Source organism: Lepeophtheirus salmonis, chromosome 11 (assembly GCF_016086655.4).
Source record: "Lepeophtheirus salmonis chromosome 11, UVic_Lsal_1.4, whole genome shotgun sequence".
Taxonomy (NCBI): Eukaryota; Metazoa; Arthropoda; class Copepoda; order Siphonostomatoida; family Caligidae; genus Lepeophtheirus; species Lepeophtheirus salmonis.
This window is the reverse complement of record NC_052141.2, coordinates 7,529,866-7,551,869: the sequence shown is the minus strand read 5'-3', so window position 1 is coordinate 7,551,869 and position 22,004 is coordinate 7,529,866. Positions and strand designations below refer to the sequence as shown.

At 30.1% G+C, this 22,004-nt stretch overlaps 1 protein-coding gene across 1 annotated transcript in view; it reads right to left on the bottom strand.

The window, feature by feature from the left end:
* LOC121126261 (uncharacterized) overlaps positions 1–20,545 on the bottom strand; it is a 126,549-nt gene extending 106,004 nt beyond the window's left edge. Inside the window, exon 1 of the mRNA XM_040721581.2 lies at positions 20,195–20,545. Within this exon, the coding sequence (XP_040577515.2) occupies positions 20,195–20,273 (79 nt within the window). The 5' untranslated portion in view covers positions 20,274–20,545. The remainder of the gene's footprint in view (positions 1–20,194) is intronic.
* Between the last annotated feature and the right edge of the window lie 1,459 nt (positions 20,546–22,004).

Genomic DNA, 22,004 nt, shown 5'->3' with positions numbered 1-22,004 from the left:
TTTAATGTATTCCAATTAATGTCTTTCAGCCTTATTTTTATTTTTAAGACAATTCATCAAACATATTAAAGATAATCATGAGGGAAAAGTAAAACCACTGAACCCTTTAAAATATATTAGTCGAGCATTAGAAAGATTTCTTATCTATATTGAGTTATAATATTACTTAAGGAGATTTATTGCATTTTAAAAGTTGATGAAGGGGAAACGTCTATTTATAAATTTTATCACTTCTATCATCTCTTTTTAAACAAAAATTCCGGTTTAAGGGATTGAAAAGTGACAATTTCATGAGTTTCGTTATGAATATCTAATCGCTGAAAAAGTTTCTTACTTTTACCTTGTTGGGAAAAATGATGCTAGTTTTGTCTTCATTAATATAAAAATTGCTCATTTTCAAAACTGCTATAAAATAAATTTTGGGGTTTTAGTTAGATTACACAATAGCTTTTGATGATTTTTAGATAAATTTGTATTAGGAAAATCCACCTCCAAAAACCTCTCTTTATTATCCTCACTTTTTGGAGGTAAAACTATGTATATATCCAATCAGGGTTATGATTACATGATCGAAAATGTGAGGAAGCCAGATTCCAAATACAACCAATTAGAGGAAGGATAAATTTGGCAGCCAATTACTTTTTAAATAATTCCCCTTGAATCTTGCAACAAAGACGAAATACTTTTGCATCCCATTGTAAAATCCCAACCTTCCATTTATTCAAAAGGTAAGACGTAAATTCAGTGCCTCCATCTAAGAAGAGTCCTGAAGATCACCCCAACTTCAAATTCACTCCAATTACTAACGTGGATGTTGAACAGTCCTTCAGTATGTTTATAGCTACAAATATTTATAAAATCCTAATTTGTCTATATGTCATAGAAAAATTAATTAATAAATTCTTTTAAATATAAAACCAAACTAATTAATTTAAATGATCCTGATAAAATTTTCTTTTTCTTTAAATACAATCTGCTTAATATTTTGATATTTTGGGTCCTAATTTTCAGAATTTTAGCTGAAGCTGGTTACGCAACAATTAAGTCATTTGTGAAGAAAAAACAGTCTGACAACCACTGATTTTAATCTTCGATTCGCAAATTGCAGTGTTTTCCTTACTCCAACTTACATTCAGATAATATCATTGAGAAATATTTACATTTTGATTACATGAAAATTAGGTCCAACAGTCGAAACAATAATATAACATATACCTAACTTAAGTAGGTCAAGCAATGCACCTTCGATAATAAATTGAGTCGTGTAAAAGATTTACTTGTCCCAATAAAAAATTGAGCAAACCAATCAGGTATAAAGGGGGTATATTATTATTGGTTTTTTCATTGAAACGCTTGTCACATCATTCCCTAGAGTATTTTTAGTTATACTTAAAGATACCCTATGGAAAGAAACGAGACACATATTAATGGTAGAAAAAAAAATTATATCCTTAAACTAAGAAAGGATTAAAATATTTAAAGTGGTCCATATTCATCTTATGGCTTGGATCATTATTAAAGATATAATTTTGCCAACAACAATATAATAAGCGGTACCAAAAGAGTATATGTTTTTACTAAAATACTTTTATCGTTCAATACATTAGAATAGTGTTGTAAGAATAATATTGAAAGATGTATTTCTAGTCAACAATACTTAATATTATAAAAATCATGTATCTCAATTGATCTCCATCATTATTAAGATCCTTTACCAATTTTATAATCAAACCCCGTACAATAAGGAATTATTTTTTGGACGATTCAAATTAATTTTCTTGTGTAGATGAAAAACTTATCTCCCCCAGACTGAATACTCAATAAAGGCTAATACTTCATCAAAAAGAGACTCTCAACTCTCAATACCATCTAATTACCAAAACAAATAATTGACATCTTTAAGCATAGTTTCTTTTACAGATTGACTAGTCTTTGGAATACAATACATTATTTGCTTTCGCCAGGGAAGTGAGATAGACCTCAAGCGATTTTTAGTTAATTCTTTTTTGTATGACATGTATATATATATACATATTTTTTACGTTTGGGGTTTACTTTATTATGTTGTTGTTTTTTTCGTTGCATTGTCACGTTATTTAAAAAAAAAATCATATTTGTATTTTAAATGATTCACTTATATTAAGAATGATAATTTTTATATTATATAAGCATTAAATATAAGTAAATCGTTATAGGATTTGTTCATAGCTGCTGGTCAAAATAAATAAATAAAACAAAAATACCCAATTACGAACTCTTGGCTTTAAAGTACAGTCCAATTGTATATGCCTACACTTAAGAGGCAGAAAGCTCAACATAGAACCGTTTAATCCAAAATAAAGTCATGTTGGAGTATATATACTATAGTAATTTCATAGTACATATGTGTACAACTAGCAAAGGTTTACCTGGCGTTGTTTGGGCCATGGACGGAGCGGGAAATATAATTGACAATGGTCCATTATATTTATTCTTAATATTTTGAACCCTTTGATGCAGGCAAGCATTTTAATATTGATATGAATAATTATGATTGTTTTTTTATAGGCCTCAACCAAACGGTTCAGATGTTGATTCACGCCAGAAGTGCATTTTAAAGAATATACTGCATTAAACTAAAAAAAATATATTTCTATGCATATATCGAAGATATGGCGACTCAAATTGCGCTCTACCAAACGGTCTAGCCGAGGGTTAAAGGGCTAAGATCTATTTTTATGTATCAAATTTATGTGCAAACAAATCTCCAAGCAAATTTCAATTAACTTTTTTTTCATTGGAAATACCAAATTTTTGGAACCGAAAAAAAAATTTAATTTTTACCGATTTCATATTTTGCCCATAACAAATTAATTTTAATAAATTTAGAAAAACGTAGTTTTTCGTATAGTTTTTTTTTTTTTTTTTTTTGAGGCCCCAGTCATTTTATGATTTATAACTCAATGCCCTATCTAGTCTCATTGAATTACAAAACAAACAACTATTTTGATATAGAATAAGTACCCCCTATATGACCCCCTCCGAAAATCGGCCCACCCACCTTAAAAGTTTCAAGAGAGGCCCATGAAAAGTTTCAGTCTTGTAGGTTCGCCGATGTTGGCAAGAATAAAGGACACGCAAAGACAATCTCTATTTTAAATATGCATATACTAAATTTGTCAAATTGTATAAAGTATAACATTTCACAGGAACATTTGTAAATATGTATCATAATAAACGTGGGCAGACTTTAATCCGCCAAAAAAAAATTTACAACAGTACAATGTGCCAAATGTACATTTTAGCCTGACCAAGTTCAAAAGAGGCACCATGTCAAATTTCAGCCTCATAGGTTGAACATTGTGGGCACTTATTAAGGACACAAAAACTCTATTATACTGGGTGTCGCAAAAAAATCTTTACAGTTCGTTTTTGCTACATAAATAAAGGTTTTTTGTGCTTGCGGTAAAATTATTCCGGTTAAATACTAAAAATAAATCTATATCTTCCGAGGTGTCTTTGAAGGCAAGAAAATGTCATCTGAACGTGACCAACGAATTTCGGTTGTGTACTTTTGGGCGCTGGCAAGAAACCAACAGAGATTGCAAAGCAGTTGGGGATCTCCAGGCCAACTGTCAACATGAACGTGGTGTTCCAGCAGGATGGTGCGCCTTCACACACGTCCAAAAAGGCCAGAAGTGGTTGTAGGACAACTTGCCTTTCTCGTAAACGAAAATATGGCCCCTACTTACCATATGCCAACCCATTGGACTTCAGTTTTTGGGTGCATATTGAATCCAAGGCCTGCACCGTCTGTCACCAAAATATCAACAACCTTGAAGGTTACCTTCAACCATCAATCGGATGCCCTGTCTAAGGACTACATCTCCAATGGAGGCAAGGCCTTCCGTGACCGTCTGATTACATCTCCAATGGGCAAGGCCTTCCGTAAGATGATTCGATGATTAGTGTAGCGAAGGCATCATATAAGTTTTTGTTTTTAATTTAATTGACATACCCTATTACAATTGGTTGCTGAAATATGTACATCTTGATAGTTCTAGATTGAAAGTGTAAATATTTTTGTTCGCTGCACCCTGTATATATACAGAAACCCATTAATATACATTCTAGGTTTATGTTATTATTTTCTCCTCTCCAATAATATGTACATGTATATGCTGTGTGTTTACATAAATATATCTATCAGATGATTAAACATTCTTGAAGGACCCTCTTTAAATGAGATATACTGATGATATTCATGAAAATATAGGAGAATACATCACCAAGATCAAGTCTTTCGCACGACCCGCGTAATCGGATTTAATTCAAATATCAAGTTGTCTCCCGTTGGTAACAAGTTGTATTCAAATAATTTGTTTACCCTTTTGATTATTTGTAGAATTTCATGGAAGTTTTTTTCATTTTATTAATAAATATATTGTTGATGGGGCAATTAATCGGAATTGGGATCGGGAATATAAGCTCCATACTATATATTTTTAAATTTTTTTTCCAAAACAATTAATATTTGGATTTTTTCCTCAAAAAATGTTTTATCAAAAATGTAATATTTGAGATTATTTTCCAAAAAAGTAATTTTTTTCAAAACATCTCGGAATTTTTCAAAAAAATTTTTTTTTTTTGTAAATAACTGTAGATTTAGGAAATTTTTATCTAAAAAATAATTTTTTTTTAGTAGATTTGGATTTTTAATTTTTCTTTTCAAAAAATTTAATTTTTTGAAAAAGGCCATTGAGTTTAGAAATTAATTTACAAAAAAAATCATATTAGATTTTTTTCATCAAAAATTTTATTTTGAAATATCTGATATCTGAAAATTTTTTCAAAAAAAGTTATTTTTTTCGGAACATCTGAGGATTTTTCAAGTTTTTTCTATACAAATTTCGTTTTTTATAAAAAGGTTTTGGAAATTAAGCTCTAAGAAATTAAATTTCTTTAGTAGCTGTGGATTTTTAATTTTTCCTTTCAAAAAGTTTAATTTTTTTGTCCACAGCTGCGGATTTTGGGAATTTTTTTTCAAAAAATTTAATTTTTTGAGAATAGCCTTAAGAATTAGTTTTTAGTATACAATTGTGGATTTACAAAAAAAAATTTAATATCTCATTGAATAACGAAATGTTTTACAAAAAAAATTTAATATAACGAAATGTTTTACAAAAATTTAAATCTCAAAAAAAATATTTAATTTTTACATGTTTTACAAAAAATCTTTGAATAAAAATTTTTACAAAAAGATTCCTGGAATTTGTACTAGAATTGCATCGTAATCAGCAATGAGATTTTTTGGGAACCTTTTGCTCACTAAAATAGATCAATTCTAGGCCTTCAACACTCCTGTATAATAAAAGCTACCTTAGATGTCCATTAAAATGTGCCATGCTTAAGTAATGGATAATTGCGAATACATTTTTGCATATATAAGCCAAATGAAACATCAAGATTTGCAAACAGTACTAATTTTTTAAACGAGCCTCAAATTAATATTTATTGTATGAAATTATATTTAATGCTCACTTTTATGAAATTAATTTAGTCATAAAAAAAATGTATGACGTCATGGTATTAAATACATGATCATAAAAGTATTCCCCATAATTTTTTGTAGACATATTTAACCATTAAAAAAATACAACTCAAAAATTTGGTGCGTCAATACTGAAACAATCTAGAACAAAAAAGAAGTGAAAATCTACTCTATTAACTTACTTCATATTTTATATATATATATATAAAATAGAGTATGTGTCAAGGAAACTAGATAAGGGTTCAGTTACACCTTCAAAAGGGATTGCTGTCTCAAACAATAACTAAACAATAAAAACGTTTTTCTAAATTATTAAAATCAAAAATGTTATGGGTAAAAGAGAAATCTATGAAGATTGTTATTTCCTTTTTTTGTTTTTGTTTTTAGGTGCAAAATAATACAAGAAGACGATGAAATATTAGTTTGTAAAAATTTATAGAAATATTTGTTAGCATATAAATTTTAAACATCATTTTCTTTTGTTTAACTGACATACCTGTCCCTCACTGAGTAATTCTTAAAGTTATAGTAAATGTTTTGGATTAATTAAGATGCATTTCTTATATGAATTGTTAAATACTATCGACCTTACTAATTTAAATATTGTTTCTAATCAAAAAAGAACAAAATTTTAATACAAAACAAGCTCATAGCATCTTATACAACTAAGAATCCACTAGAAGGCAATGGCTTGAGTATGATGTCCAAATTATTCATAAAGGTGTAATAAGATTTTTATAAGACTGTGAAATACTTTTTTTTTCTTGGATGTGTGTGTATTTTTCTTTGGTTTTATGTGTGAGATTACCTGCATATTGTACGTGATTCATGAGGTAACCATATATTAAAATATAGTTGTACAAAAACCAACAACACACATTTGGATGCTTTATTTTTGCTCGCCTCTCCTTCCATATTGCTATAAATTCTAGAGTCGAAGGGCAAAGTTATAGAATAAATTCATTTTCTAGGTCTATGGATGTTTCAAAAAGTGGCAATTTTTATGGGCAGTTTTTACACAATATTTTTAATACATAAATATTCATTAATATATACATATGTCGCGCACGGGCCTCGCACATAGATGAGGCTCTTTTTTTTACAATTCACATCATTTTCACAAAGTATCTTATTTTAAAAGACAGTTGAGAAAATTAAATGACAATCTGTTCTTGAGTTTGTCAGCTATCGGGCTAAGTTTAACGCTGATTTTGTTATTTACAAGACAATGGATATTTTACAGTGTTTATTAATGGGAAAAAAATACTTTTCAAGATAAGCAATGGCTTAAAAAGTGTTATGGGGACTCTGCTCTATCAAAAACAACAAGTAAACGTCCGATAATTGACTTCAAACATGTTTATAGAGAAACCAATGTGATGGAAAACGCTGTGGACGTCAAAATGAACAGAAAAAAATCACCAAAAAAAAATACGAAATCCACATAATCGTTTAAATGATTGGAACGTGAAGTTGACATCGTACAGGTATCAAAAGAACGTGCTGCCTATATATATCATCAGCCCGAGTTAATGATTCTGGGTATATTTTCCCAGTCTTAAAAATAACAACCTAGAATGTATGGATTGGTTTGTGACAGTGGATAAAACATAGATCTATCACTTCACTCCAGAATCCAAACGATCATCCTATTTGTGGAAATCAAGTGGTGAGACTCATTCAAAGCGGCCGAATGCTCAACAATTATCTCAAAAAAAATAGACTACCCTCAAAAGGGAAATGCAATCTACAGTGAATATTATAAAGCGTTATTAGAGCATTTGAACAACAAAATCACAAAAAAAAACGCTCACATTTGGAGAAGAAGAAATAGTTGTTTCACCAGGATAACGAAAAATAATAAAAAAACAATTTTTGACGAAAAAAACATATCATCTTTTTTAAATTAGGGACTTTTCAGTACGTGAGTCATGTATCTAACATTTCAAGATATTGGATGATTTAGTTAATAAACTATTCAACCATAAAGTTACTTTCTTGAGATTTGGGATGGAGTAATTAAATTACATCATTTATAGTTAACTGGGAGTTATTTAAATTACTTTAAATGAAATTAAATATTTAGTAGATAGGTAGCTAATTTTTTTTTTTTTTATAAATGAAATTAGTATGTAAAAAGTTTTACATAAAAGTTAAGTGATTGATATCCTTTTAAATCATGTACGTACATTTAATTCTATTTTTAGTGCACTTATCTCCAGGAGTATTATGATGACTCAACACTTTATTACGATGCATATATATAGGTATTCCAATGAAAGATTACTTCTTTATTCAATTTGACAAATTTATTATATGTATTTATATAAAATACAGTTTTTACGTGTGTATCCTAAAATTTGACCCATAACATTTCAGGTTAAATTGAAATATCTGTCATTTTCTGAATATTTTTTTATCGTTTTTTCATCAGATGTATATTTTCAAGAAGAAATAAAGTATTAAATAAATGTAAATACAATTTTTAGGACCCCTTTCTTTAGAAAATTAAGTTTTAAATCATTTAGGGTATTAATAATGAAGAAAAAACATTTAAATACAGTTTGTGTACCTGTCTTTTATGGGTGTCTAGACCCTTGGACCTAAGAGACTGAAACTTTGCTTGGGTACCTCATTGCAACATGAAAGCTAAGACGGGATGCTGATTTTTCATGTCGTCTAAGCAAGTCTACTCCAACATATTCATCAAATTGTAAGGGTTAACATATTGAATTTCGGCTTCTTTTTTTAACATATCCAAAATACAAACCCTTTCCATCCCTAGATCCTAATCTCTGGCTAATAAAACAAACACTGCTGAATTAATGGGTTTTTATCTGATTAATGAGTTGATCAGATTTACTCTGACAACAACACATAAAAAACCACTTATTTTCATGGAAAATCCTCTGACTTTTCTTTTTATTATATTAAGGATAGTTTCTACACGTGGAATTGAAAATTGAGAAAATAAGAAAATGGAACAAAAGACCAAGTTTAATGTGTACCAAAAGGTCCTTTGTTCTCTCTGATTTGTACAAAGCCGTGAGTTGATAATAATCATCGCTTTAATGATATAAAAAGATATTCCTAAAAGACTTTCCTTATCACCACTCTAATGAATAAAGATATTGCCTCTTTTTAGTTAGGTCGGAATCTTTAATATATTTAGTAAATCAACATAAAAACAATTTTGAACAAAAGCATTTTTTTTGTTATTTTTGCAAAATTTTAAATAAAAAAATTATTTAAGAAAAAAATCAAGGATATGAAAAAATCCGCATTTGTGGGATGAGTAAAGATGACCAATAATTGTAGCTATATTTTATCAACTTTGTTTGATTTAAGAGACATATATTACCCCCGGCCCCCTCCCCACTATGTCCCCTTGCATATAAATCTATCTATTTCTCATTCAATTACTTTGAAGACCAATTTTGCCTCATTTAAGTGCAATTTGAGTCAAAACAAAAGGGTCTCTAAGAATAATTTGCCAATAAAAATTGAGTATAGTTTATCGAAAATAAATGTATTTTTAATAAGTTAACGTAATTAAAGTCTTGAACAAAAGGATAGAAACGTGATACACGCTCAATTTTTGAGAAAAATAATTCTTCCTTACTTTATTGTTAATGGCCCATATATATGTATGTAACATAAATAAATAGACTATAAAATAGTATATCCGCCTCGAGTAATAACCATGGGTAGTGCAATGACATAAAAGCAATCTTGAACCCTAATTATGAAAAGGAAATATATGCCTGTCCACCGAATTCATTTTTTATAGAATTTTATTTTAATGCACTTTTTATTGAGTTTAATATAATCAAATGAAAGCCACAAATAAAGGCCGAGAGAAAAAAAATATATTTTATTGGCCCTCCAACGTCATTAAGAAGCTGTTTTTGACCCAAAAATAAAATACCTTCCCTTGTTGCTCCTTCCCCCTCTTCTCTACAACCACTGTCTCTTTTCGTATACCTTCATTCTTTGTTTCTATTCCCTTCTCTTCAGCACTGCAACCCGGGTAATATAATAATAAATGTAAAAAATGATCAATTTCCAGGGTTTATAAAAAATACATTAGACAAAATGTCATACAAAATTGTAGCACTCATAGATATCATGTAAGCTGATATGCTGTCGAGTCTTAAATCATAGTTCGAATGAAGAAACCATTATGATGTTGTTTTTTCATTCCAATGTAGTGTTGTTGTTTTTTTTCCATTGTTTTGAAAATTTGAAGTTTTCCCTTTTAAAACGATTTTAACTCCCTTCCAGAAAAATATAGATTGTATTTCGTTGTCATCTGTCGATAATATTGGTTCTTTTCTCCTTATTGCTGTTGCAAATGTTGATTCGAGGTTAAATTCGAGTTAGCTCTTGGAAAAAAGATGTGAACAAATCTCAATTATTATAATACAAGAGATGAGAAGAATGACTAAATACTAACTGGTTTTGGGACATTTATTTCTTTTGAGAGGAAAGGTTGTGTGATACACTAAAGATAACGACATTATAAATGGTATGTTTAGAAACATTTTTCCACGAATACAATCAGTATAATTAAGTCATTTTTTAAATCACTTGTAATAGCAAACCGTGGGGGTCTGAACACTTTCCGACAAAGATACAAGACAACAACTCTACACAATTCTTCCAGTGATTCTTCCGTCTCTGTAGCCCATCCAAATAGTACTTGGCTTTTTTGTCTCCAAAATAATTTGTGACAAATATGTATACAGTTCACTATTTGGACTGTATTTTTGCTTTGGCCGTATAACAATCTATCCAAGTTTCATCTCCAGGAATCAATCTACCCCAAAACTTGGATTGATTTGACTAAATATTGTCCATTTTCAAAACTCATAACAACTCCCTTAAACGACTGTAACATAACAACTTTACCTCTAAAATGGCTGAAACTTTGGTGAGTAAGTGTCAACAGTTGCTAGATATTTGTGACTACCATTCATTAACGCGTGCAGTCATCTTCACTCTGACTTGGAAACTTTTCAGACCCCCCTTGTATTTAATAAAAGAGTACTTTAGAAAGATATAAAGTTATAAATAATGATAAAAATCCATTATAGAATGGGCATGTTAAAAAAAAAGAGAAAATCAATTGGTACCCCTAACAATTTCAAGAATATGTTGTAAAAGAGAAAGAATAATGCTCATGGCCTATCATTAGATCAGCTACAATCAACAGTGAGATGGGAGGAAGGAGAAAAGGATATAAAGAGGAACATTTGCTAGAATTTCTGCGATGTGGATCTCCAATTCTATTGTGAGTCTAAAAAGGACTTACAATTATAATTCCCCAACAAATCATCAAGGTTACGCTACGGCTTTTATGAGCACACGCAAATGTTCAATCATGCTTGGAATATAGTTAAATATATTTAAGAAAGGATGTTCACTACTCAGGAATTAAATAATAATTACAATTGCTGAGAAAAAGAAAATTCATTCTTCAGACTATCAATTCCAAACAAAACGTACCAGCTACAAAATACACCTAATTTTCATTTCTAGCTATATAACAAAAAGCACCTGATCAATATTTGTCCGATCATAGTTGGCTACGCGTTATCTTTTTGTCCACGATACCTATGAGAGTTCCATGAATATTACTATATAACCAAAAAATTGTAACTCTGAGAGTTTGAAGAATGTTTGGAAGGAGAGGAGATTAGCTGTCATGACGTCATATTATATTATCTACAAGCTGCTGAAAAAACACAAATATCTCACACCATCTCTAGATCACATAGAGATATTATTTACTTCGATGTCACTCATCAATTTTACTCCTCTAAGTTAGTAAACTACATCTTTTTTCTGAACTTGACTGAAACACATATTTTTTTTAATGTTCCTTCAATTGGTTAGATGGAGTTGCACTGATTAAGGATAAGTAAACATTATATTATTACAATTACTCCATCAAACCTAGGCATCTTTTTGTGATACATAAAGTATATTTTTCTTTCTCTAGGAATCGCCGAACGTACACATCAAGGTCAAGAGAATAACACTCAATCGTGCTGCCCATGAGCTATAGCGATTCTATACAAATTTTATTTCTTGCTATACAGTTGAATTACGCTACAAAATCATAAACACATTAGATATGGGCATTAACAAGATATAATTTGTGATTATTATAGTTGAAATATTATATTTTCATTTTTGATAAAAACTTGTATGAAATATTAATTACTTTTAACGAATATTTGGTCCTTAAAACGTGCTCATTAACTTTGATGAGATTGAGTATGATATATGGCTCTTATTACTTTTGTTAGCAATACTAATATATACATTCAATTGAAAAAAGCAAGAGAACGACTTCAAAGTGATAAAATTAATCAAATTCACCTAAACTTGATTAAAAATTGCAAATTTTACGAATAGTTCCCATAGAATACATTTTGGAAACAATAAAAAGATGCATTCATTCTCAAAGTGGTATCAAGAGTTTATCTTGTAGTTGAAACAGATTTAATGCTATTTCATCAAATTGGGAGTGCAGAAAATCCCACTTAACTAACACAGAGTTAAAAATTAAAGAAATAATATTAATAGTTTTTGGAAAATAATATATAAACACCGTTCCATTTCCCGGCTACCAAAAATATTGCACTCGTTTTAGATCATATTTTTTACAACTCTAAAAAGGATTTAAGAGTGACATGCTGGGAAGAGTTCTTTTTTCACAACTCTACCCCTGGATTCCTCCAACTAGACTGAAATTTAAGATAGTTGAAGCGTTATGACATCAAAATCATTTAGTTTAGATTTAATTCGAGTAGGAGCCTCAATATAATATAAGGTATAAACACCATGACTGTGTGACTATCAAGATACTGTTAAATAAAAGATATTACCTTTAGATTGTTCATACATTTAGTCAACAAAATTTTCATCATTGTTAAAGATTCAAATGTATCTTACTTGCACATAAAATTATTTTATCCATAAATATTCACCAGTATATTTTTAAATGACAAGATATATTGATATTTGACAGTATTTCAAAAGTTACACATAGCAATATTTTTTTTTTTAAAGACCTTTAATCTCAATATCTTGTAAAAAGAAAAATAATTTAATTTCATCTACCGTATCGACAATAATTACGTATCTACTCATGAAATAATTAATGTATAATTAAATGTTTATTATGCCTGAAAAACATTTTTTTAAGATAAACCGTATATTTTCATCTCTTAAAGAAGATTTATGTATGCAAATATCAATATAAATAAATTTATTAGAAAATTGAATGACAATATGACTTTTCCCATTCAGTTAATGTTGTATGCATGTAATTATTTCTAAATAATAGCTTGTCTTCAATGAGTATATCTATTTTTATACAATATCATCTGTAGAGAATTGCTCGCAGGAATATTGGAAAATAACCATCTGCAGATAATTGCCCGCAATTACACTGCATTTATAGTTGTTTATCTACCCATCTAACAATCCGTTGATAGTTTTCCCATCCCCAGATAGACAACTATAAGATAATCATCTCAGTTTCCCAAATTGAACTCCAGATACATAATATTTGTGTAGGATAATCGCTGGACCTCCAGACAGGTTAGAAAGTCCGCTGTCACTTCAAAGAACCCTTAAAGAATCACCTAAGCTCTAGGTCTACGGGTTGTACAGTATAAACTTTGGGCCTTGAGGTAGATTTAAAACGCCCACCATGGAATGGAAAGAAGAATAAAAGACGTTTCTTAACCTTACGATAGCAGCTATACATTTCCAAGGGTTCGTCTATAGATGAAAAAATCATCTATAGATATTTTAATGAGTCAGTACGATCTGTAGATTTGACAGATCCGTAGATGAGCTACTAAATATACAGAGTGGTGATTTAAAACTTTGCAGTAGCATGTAGTGATAATATTTCTGGATTTTTTTATAGAACCGGTTTTTCAATTTTTTCTTTTAGTTTAAAACTTTAACAAGGGCGTCCACTGGGGTTGGGATGAAGGGTTATAGTCCCCCTCCCTATATTCAAATTTTCATAAAATGTAATTCTGCAAAAAAATTTAGAAAAATACTTTAGATTTTTGAAATTTTTTAACAAAAAATTTAATACTTAAATTTTTGTTTACAAAATTTAATATTTCTATTTTTTTTTATGAGCTATGAATTTTTAATTTTTTTTTTCAAAAAATATTATTTTTTGTAAATAGCAATAGATTTTTAATTTTTTTACTTAAAATTTAATATTTGATAATTTTTTTAAATAACTATTAATTTTTGAAATTTTTTTCCAAAAATTTGATATTAAAAATCTTATTTATGGAATTTGTTTCCAAAAAATTTAATTTCTTATAGACAGCTTTGAATTTTTAATCAAAAAAATAAATATTTATTAATTAATTTTGAATTTCTTATCAAAAAAAAAAATTCTAAAAACCAAGCCCCTCTCCCCCCTGAGGACGCTCTGAGCCGGCTCCTGCTTAGTGGGGAGCCATGTCCCGTCGTTAATTTAAAACAGATGGCTCATAGAGCCGTAAAGTTTGCGAACAAAACATTACTAGTAGCATGTCTTAATTTCGAAAAATGTAATTTTAATTGAGTCAAGAAAAGACCATTCGAAACCAAATTATGATATTTTCAAATATCAAATTATCACACAAGCAATATCAACCTGGACACTGCGGTGAACTATTTGGCATTTGTTGACGATGAAGACAGAGTCCAAGACGTACCAGAGTGAGCATGATGGCCGCTCAGAATCCAAATTTGGATGAAAAGTGGGGTAGTCATTATTTTTCATGACACCTCAAACAGCCAAATAGACGGGTGTGTAGGTCAGGGATTGAGAAGGGTCACATGGTGGCAGGCCAAAAGTCAACCATACCATTGCTGTAATAATTTTTATTCTTCCTAGCTGTATGGAGCTGCAATTGACTTAATGATGTTGTCCCAAAGGTATCTACAGCCTGAACACTTACATCAACATTTATAAACGACTTAGAACCATGGAACAAATACAAAACATGTTTATTTTTGTTTGATTGTGTAATGAAACATTGTATTTCAACATGAAGTCGTAATTAAAAAATACTGCAAGCATTCGGTATTGTACAATATCCAGCAATTTTTCTGCAAGCAATCTTACATTGGTAGTAATTTTCCGTAAAACTATTCCACATGAACCATGGAACACATGTATTTCTATCGTTTAGAAAGTTTTTGTTCAATAAAGTATGTATTTTTACTTATTTTTTCAATATTAATAGCAATATAAGAAATAATTATTTGTTAACGAACTTTTATATAATTATAATAAAACTATATCAAGAATATAAAGGGAATTGACATGTGTATTGAAAGAAAATTGACGGGCTATATCTAATTAAGCAATCAATATAATTCAGTGTTCAATAAATAATATTTTGAATGAGTAGGAACAAAATCCATGGCAGGAAATAAAGGCAAGTTACCACATCTATCGTGCGTATATGTGTATATATATATTGTAATCCTTGTTAGTTGATTAGAGGAATTCTCTGAGAGAGCAACTCGTCTCCCAATATCATATATGTATTTTTTAGTTTGCCCGGGTTTTTTTGAATTGGTAGTTTGAAGAATGAATTTTCTTTTCCTCAGTAGTTATCATTATTATTTAATTCCAGAGTAGTGAACATCATTTCTTAAATACATTCAATTATATTCCAACCCTGATTGAACATTCTTGTGTGCTCATAAAAGACCCCAAACTGGACTTTCCTCCAAAACATTCTTTAAATTTTTAGGGGTACCATTTTGATTTTTGGGTTCTTTATTTTTTAACTTGCCTTTCTACACTGGACTTTTATTATTTTTTGTGTCAAAATATATATTAATTTGGTAATTTAATGAATATTTATATTATCCTGCAGACGTTCTTACATACTCAATAGAAAATGCATAAGTTTTCTCAAAATTGAGTATGTATTTCATTTGTATTCTTTTGAATAGTCCTTGCAAAGTCCTAGGATGGCACTACCGTCGTGGATCTAGGTTATGTTTTGTGTGTAGAATCTCTTTGAAGAACACATACCAACTTTGAGCCAGATTGGTCTATTTCTTTCTATTTGGTATTCGTTTGAATCTAGAAATCGGCCGGAGAGAGTAGGGCAACAATCTGTTGGATTCGTAAGGAATAACCATTATCGACTATATGGAAAAGAGTAAAACTATTACAGGCGGATATTATTTTTCTTTTTTGGACTGTTTGAAAACCGAGCTGCAAGAAAGACGCCCACGATTGGCCTACACAAAAGTCATTTTCTATCATGACAATGCACCAGCTCACATCTCAGAATTTGTGGTCCCAAAATTAACGGAAATGGGGTTCCAACTCGAGATGCCTAGAACACAACCAATCTCAGTCAACTTCACTCTTCTATCACCATTTCTTGGATGTCATAAATGATTTCTGGAGTAGTAACGTCAACAAGGCTTCCAGAACGTTCAATGTCACTTCTGCCAATATGACCACTCCAAAAAAATTGAAACCACCTATAAACTGTTTTAATCGAAGGTGGAGAGTTCCCATCATGTTTATCAAGCTTCAATTTAGTCCCCTGAAGTGTTTAACCTATCATTAAGTAATGTTTTTCAACGTACGAAATTATTTGTTGTCCATTCTTTGAAAATCACACCACTTCCTTTATTCAAATGAATGCCCAACAGAAAAAACTGGACCGATCCGGCTGAAAATGTTCTTCCAAGGCATGGTACTAAATAAACGCCTCGGTATGCACCAGTAGTTCCATTCCTCGGACTTTGCACAGACTTTTCATAGGTTCCTCGTATAATAAGTTACCTAAAAAATTATCTGCGTATTTCACAACATGTTTTTAGTGAGCTATATATTACGGTTAATAAATTGCATCCAAAAAAGAAGCTTAAAGTATGCTTAAAGGTTAAGCGTTCACTTAAGTGATGTACATTAAAATTTTGTTTTAGTGAAGTCTGTTGTGTTTTACAGCGTTCCATATTGGAAAACTAAAAATAGAAAATTTGTTTCAGTTTTTTACTACGACTAAGGTGAAAAAGCAGAGAGCAGGTGATCAAAAAATTGTACTATTTAAAGACCCAATACAGTATCGAATGCAAAAGCAAAAGGGTGGTCCTAACAATTCCTTTCGATTCCTTTTCGAAAATATTGATAAAATAATGGAAATAGTCGACTTGGACAGGCATGTGCCCAATTATTTCATTGCCCAGGAACTGAAAATTAGCCAAAAAACCGTTATGTTAATTTTATCGTCAGAATAAAGCGAAAAAACTCTCAGAAGTTTTAACTCCATCTATTATACGAAGTCAAAAAATGGATGGCAATTTAATCTTTTACTTAATTTTTGTTTCGATTCAACCCTAGAGCAGTTACTTGTAGAGATTTATTAGTTCTTCATTACTTCATATGTTTTTACCAAATTAGTTCCTATACTCTCATTTAACATATGACGTTTAATACATCCAGACTAGTTCAAAAAAATTATTTCAAGTCTTGCATATTGTAATACACCGTCAAAGATTTCTACTTTGGATACTAGCCTGTTTTGTTGTAAAGTTGATGCAATTTTCCTATAGCTTTCACCTATTCATATAAGCTTATAATTTGTAATCTTTCCATTAGGTTCCAGTATAAACTATTCTTCATTTTAAACTAAATTTTGAAAAAATAAGTACAGAAAAAATGTTTTGTTTATTTTAAAGTTTAGTCTCACAATGGGTTTTAATGTTATTTTTGGGGAAATAAAAGTTGTTACTGTAATTGTAGCACTATTAAATATACGTCTGAAGTTTGAAAAAAAAAAGTTTGAAAAACTAAATTTGCTTTTTACCGTCGAACAAAAAATTTCCTGTATTTAGATAAAAACAAGCCTTCTTAACATCTCGTACGTTAACATCATTTACATCATGTTTGCTCATTTGAAGTCATGGAAAAATTATCAACTAGTTAAAACAAATTCGATTTTATTCTCAGGACCTGTTCAAGGATCCAATTTTATAATTATTAAAAAGGTATTGATTGAACCGATCCATTATTTCAATTTACAACACCAGGGACAAAAAACCAATCGCCGATATCTTACAATTTGTGGTTGACTGAATAAAAAATTTTACGCCACGTGGGCATTGCTGTCGAAACCTATTTTGGAGCCCTGCACATCTAAGTAGTGTAACAATGAAAACAAATTTTTCATTCATATTAAGAAAAATAGTCAATAAGTCTGGAGAGCGTTTTTGCTCTCAGAAGGATCATGAGTCTTCCTTACAGGTGTTCCAGACCCAACCGACTTCATCAAAGCCTTGGTAACATCGTAAACAGTTGATTTGAGTAGTTGGTAGGTTCAACTATTTCCTTGGGCGTTCACGGGGCACACAATAATGCCCGTTCAGCGTTCGTATTAGGGAACATCTCTAAGATTTTGTCTTTTTATTCTACAGTTTTGTCAGCTGAATCTGATGACCATACTTTCGTCAAGATAGATTTAAGAGTAGTCCAGACTTTGATTTATAAACTTGTTCTTGATTTAAATTTCCTCCTTGTTAATCTACAATCACTTAATTTCCTTTCTATCAAATAGTTTTCAATTCTGATAGTAGCTAATAAAATCAATTACCCATCCTTTTTGAGCAATGTAAAAAGTATAAAGTACATAATAACTATATAATATATGTTAATTCAAGACTCCCTCTAAAGAAAAATTATACTTACTGCCTCATTCAAAATATGTTTTTTTATATATAAATAATTATGCGAACATATTCAATATGATCAATTCTTTTTGCATTCAACGCAGAGTTTCAAAGGAAGTAAAATTATTCTTATAACAATTTTAAATCAATGAATACCTTTTAAAAAAAATTCATATATAAAGAAGATTTACATGTATGTAAATAGAATAATTTCAAACTCTCAAGTCACGTATTTTGACTAAATTTATAAAAAATAAATTCTTTATTCAAAACTTATTCAATATTATATTTTTTTGAAAGTGTTTTAACCATGTTCCTTCATATTAAAAAGTAAAGATAGTACGGGTTTTGGATCCGTCTCCAAAGTACCCGGATCGGCAATTAGTAAGCCTTCATTACCCGATCAGATATGAGACACTCACCAACTTAGTGTACTCCCACCTTTTAGGGATCTTAAAAAACTTCTTAGTATTGTAGCCCGAAATCATCTGGTAGTTTGCCAAATAAGTCAATAGTACCAACTGATTTTTATTCCTGGCGTATTCTCAGACTATTGTTGTCATAGTATTTTATCAAAAATTTTATAATGAATGTTAAAAATACATTTAGTATTATTACAACCCTACATAGTATTTAATTCAATACTGTATTATACTATTAATTAGCAATTGTTCTTATTAAAAGCGAAGCTATAAATGAGTATTTCTATTTGATAGTCAAAAAATTTTCTTAGATATATAAAATTTGGTCATTATATTTACTAGTGATGGGATGATACAAAAGAAAAATCTCAATGCCAATTCCAATGCGATTGTAGTAAAAATTAGCGATGCCGATTCTTTAATATTTTAAATAATATCTAAAAAATACCAATTTGCTATCAGGGGCGTCAACAGAATTATGTTTTAGGGGCTTGGTTTTTGGAGTTTTTATGGAAAAAAAAAAAAAATAATTAAATTTAAAGAAAAATAAATTCAAATATACAATATGATATTTTTTTTTTTCAAAATTCTACAACTATTTACAAAACAAGACCAGAGACCTCAAATGAAATTCATAAAGTAGGCTAAGGCACTATTTCACAGTAAGTCATGTCCAGTTTTTTTGAGGATTTTGTTTGTTAGAAAAAAACACAATTGATGATGTTGATTGTTCCTTGATCTTTGTAAAATCAAATGTATTTTTTTGCAATTGAATGATGAAATAATATGCCATCCACTACAGTCACAATGATCTAGGTAGGCAAATGACATGACACGTTATATTTACCCATTTGATCAAATAACCTTCTTTTTGTAAAAATAAATCATTGAAATTATTTTACAGCCCCCTCCGCCTGCGCATGTCCATCGGGACCATGTACATTACAGTAACTTAATTTTGTGGATTAACGTTAGCAGATTAGCTTTAGCTGATCTACGAAACTACAATTTTTACTGAATTAGCGATAGCGGAACCGGTAATAAAATTAGCATTTAAAGTACTGCAAACTGTTACATCCCCTTCAAAACCCCTCTGGGGACACTGCTGTTGACAGTCCTTTCTATTAAAATGATTTAATTAGTGGATTAATGTTATAAAATTATTGTTAGTAGACCAATAAACCTACAAAATAAACAATAGTAGAAAAGGCAAGAAAATTAGCAGATTAGTGGAATAACGAAAAATTAGAGTGTGTCCATCCCTACAAAATACTTCTTTCTGTGGCAATACTGACACAACTTAGGGGCAACCAATGTACCGTGGTACCCACTTTGAGAAAAGTGTGCTATAACGAAGAGTTAATTCACTTATACTGCTTACATTTGTCTTTAATAATTGAAAAATCGGTTTAAAAGCACGGTTGATTTTTTCCCCCGACCGAAATACTTGTAAGATATCTGATCATTAAAAAATGTTACACCCCCTCCATAATTAGATGATCTCACTTACCTCCAGCGACTATGATGTAACTTGACAAGTAGGATAAATATAGTAGTAGAAATGTTTGAAGGGATAGAGCAAACCCCATGTAGAAAACTCGGTTTTGAATACTATGACAGGAAGGATAAACAAAATATGAAGACGAAGGGACGACTTTTGTCCCAATACTTTCTTGTACAAGTGTCAAAAATTAGGTTGCGTGAATTCAAGTCCCCCTCATAGTGGTGAATTCATCGCCATGACACACAACATTTATTTAAAAAAAAACAAAAATAATGTTTATAATAAATAGCGAAGCAATGAGATACAAATAAAAAAACAAAGTACACGTCTATCTAAAGGAATGACTAAACAACAACTGAAGAACCATGAAGAATCATTTAAGATTTTTGTGGAATCATTTCCATTTTTCGCTCCCTTTAATATCAAGAGAAGCTTTCTTTCAGCGTGGGTCTCTCTGTTGCTTCTTCTTCTTCTTTTCTCTTTCCCCTTCCCCCTAATTTTTCTTTTTAATGATAAAAAGGAAAAGGAAAAAAAGGAGAGGAAAAAAACAGTACATTAGAGGGTGGATGCCATTTGTATAGAAAATCTTTGACAGTTTTTTTTTTTTCTTTTCTACAATTGTTCCTTTAAAAGCATTTGAATGGAATATAGATAAAATACATTTAAAAAGTAAATTAGCTAGTTTTATTTCCAAACTTTTTTCGAATTACCATAAGGGATAGTGAAATTTTTGTGTGTTGTTCTACGAGGTCATCTTTAGGTCGCAAGCAAACACTCTTTACTAGGTGAAAATAGATAGGATGAAGTAGTCTTATGTTAGTCCTTATTTTTTCTGTCCAATCCTTGGGGCTGGTCCTTATGACGGTGGGTCCTTTGGTCTATCAATTCTGGAACTGATTAAAAAAAGAAGACAACAAATTGAGGGACGTCATCAAGGATTGCAAATGTGAATGCAAGACTGAACTGGACTGGACTGAGACTGAACTGGACGGGAGTGCAGTCTCCAGTCCTAAATCAAAGCTAAAAATACATTTTAATTATTTTACATAAAATAATTTTAATAGATATTTTATTAATCAATATAAAGTATTTCAATAGTTATTTTTTTTCTAAAAGTCTTCCATGGATATTGTGTATATTTTCAGATAGGAAAAAATCAAAATTGTCGTATAGCAAACTTTCTTATTGCTCTGTAGGGTAGCTTTAGAAAGTATCTTTACTAATATTTTCTATAGGTTTGAATAATGTCTGTCATATTACAATTATATAAAATATTTATTAATGCTGTATTTTAATCTTGTTTAACGAAGTAAAGAACTTTTGTCTGCTTTCAAACTCTAGATGTGTTACTCTAAGATGACATTGTAGGAAATTGAAATTTTCCATAAGTGCTTTTCTTACCATATCAGAACTTTACCAAACATGCAATACGAAAAAAAAATGAAAAAAACACCCTAATGCACATATCTTATAAAAATCTTTTTGTATGATTCTTCCATAAAACTTAATGATAAAAAACCTGCATAGTTTGTCTTGCTGTCTGTTTGAATATATGACCACCTGTCATCGGGTGCAATGTATATAGTGATCCCTGATGTATATCATAAATATATTATGATCTGAGAAATAACAACTTAGTCGTACGAATAATAAATTGCGGGCGTGTTCATAGAACAGTAAATGTGTATAATATTTTTTTTTTCTCAAACATTTATTATTATTGCTTCATTCTTGAGGAGAAAACACATATGAATTGATATATATACTGTGTATTTATCTTAGGAGTTATCTCATAAAAAACAGTGAGTAACTTGTC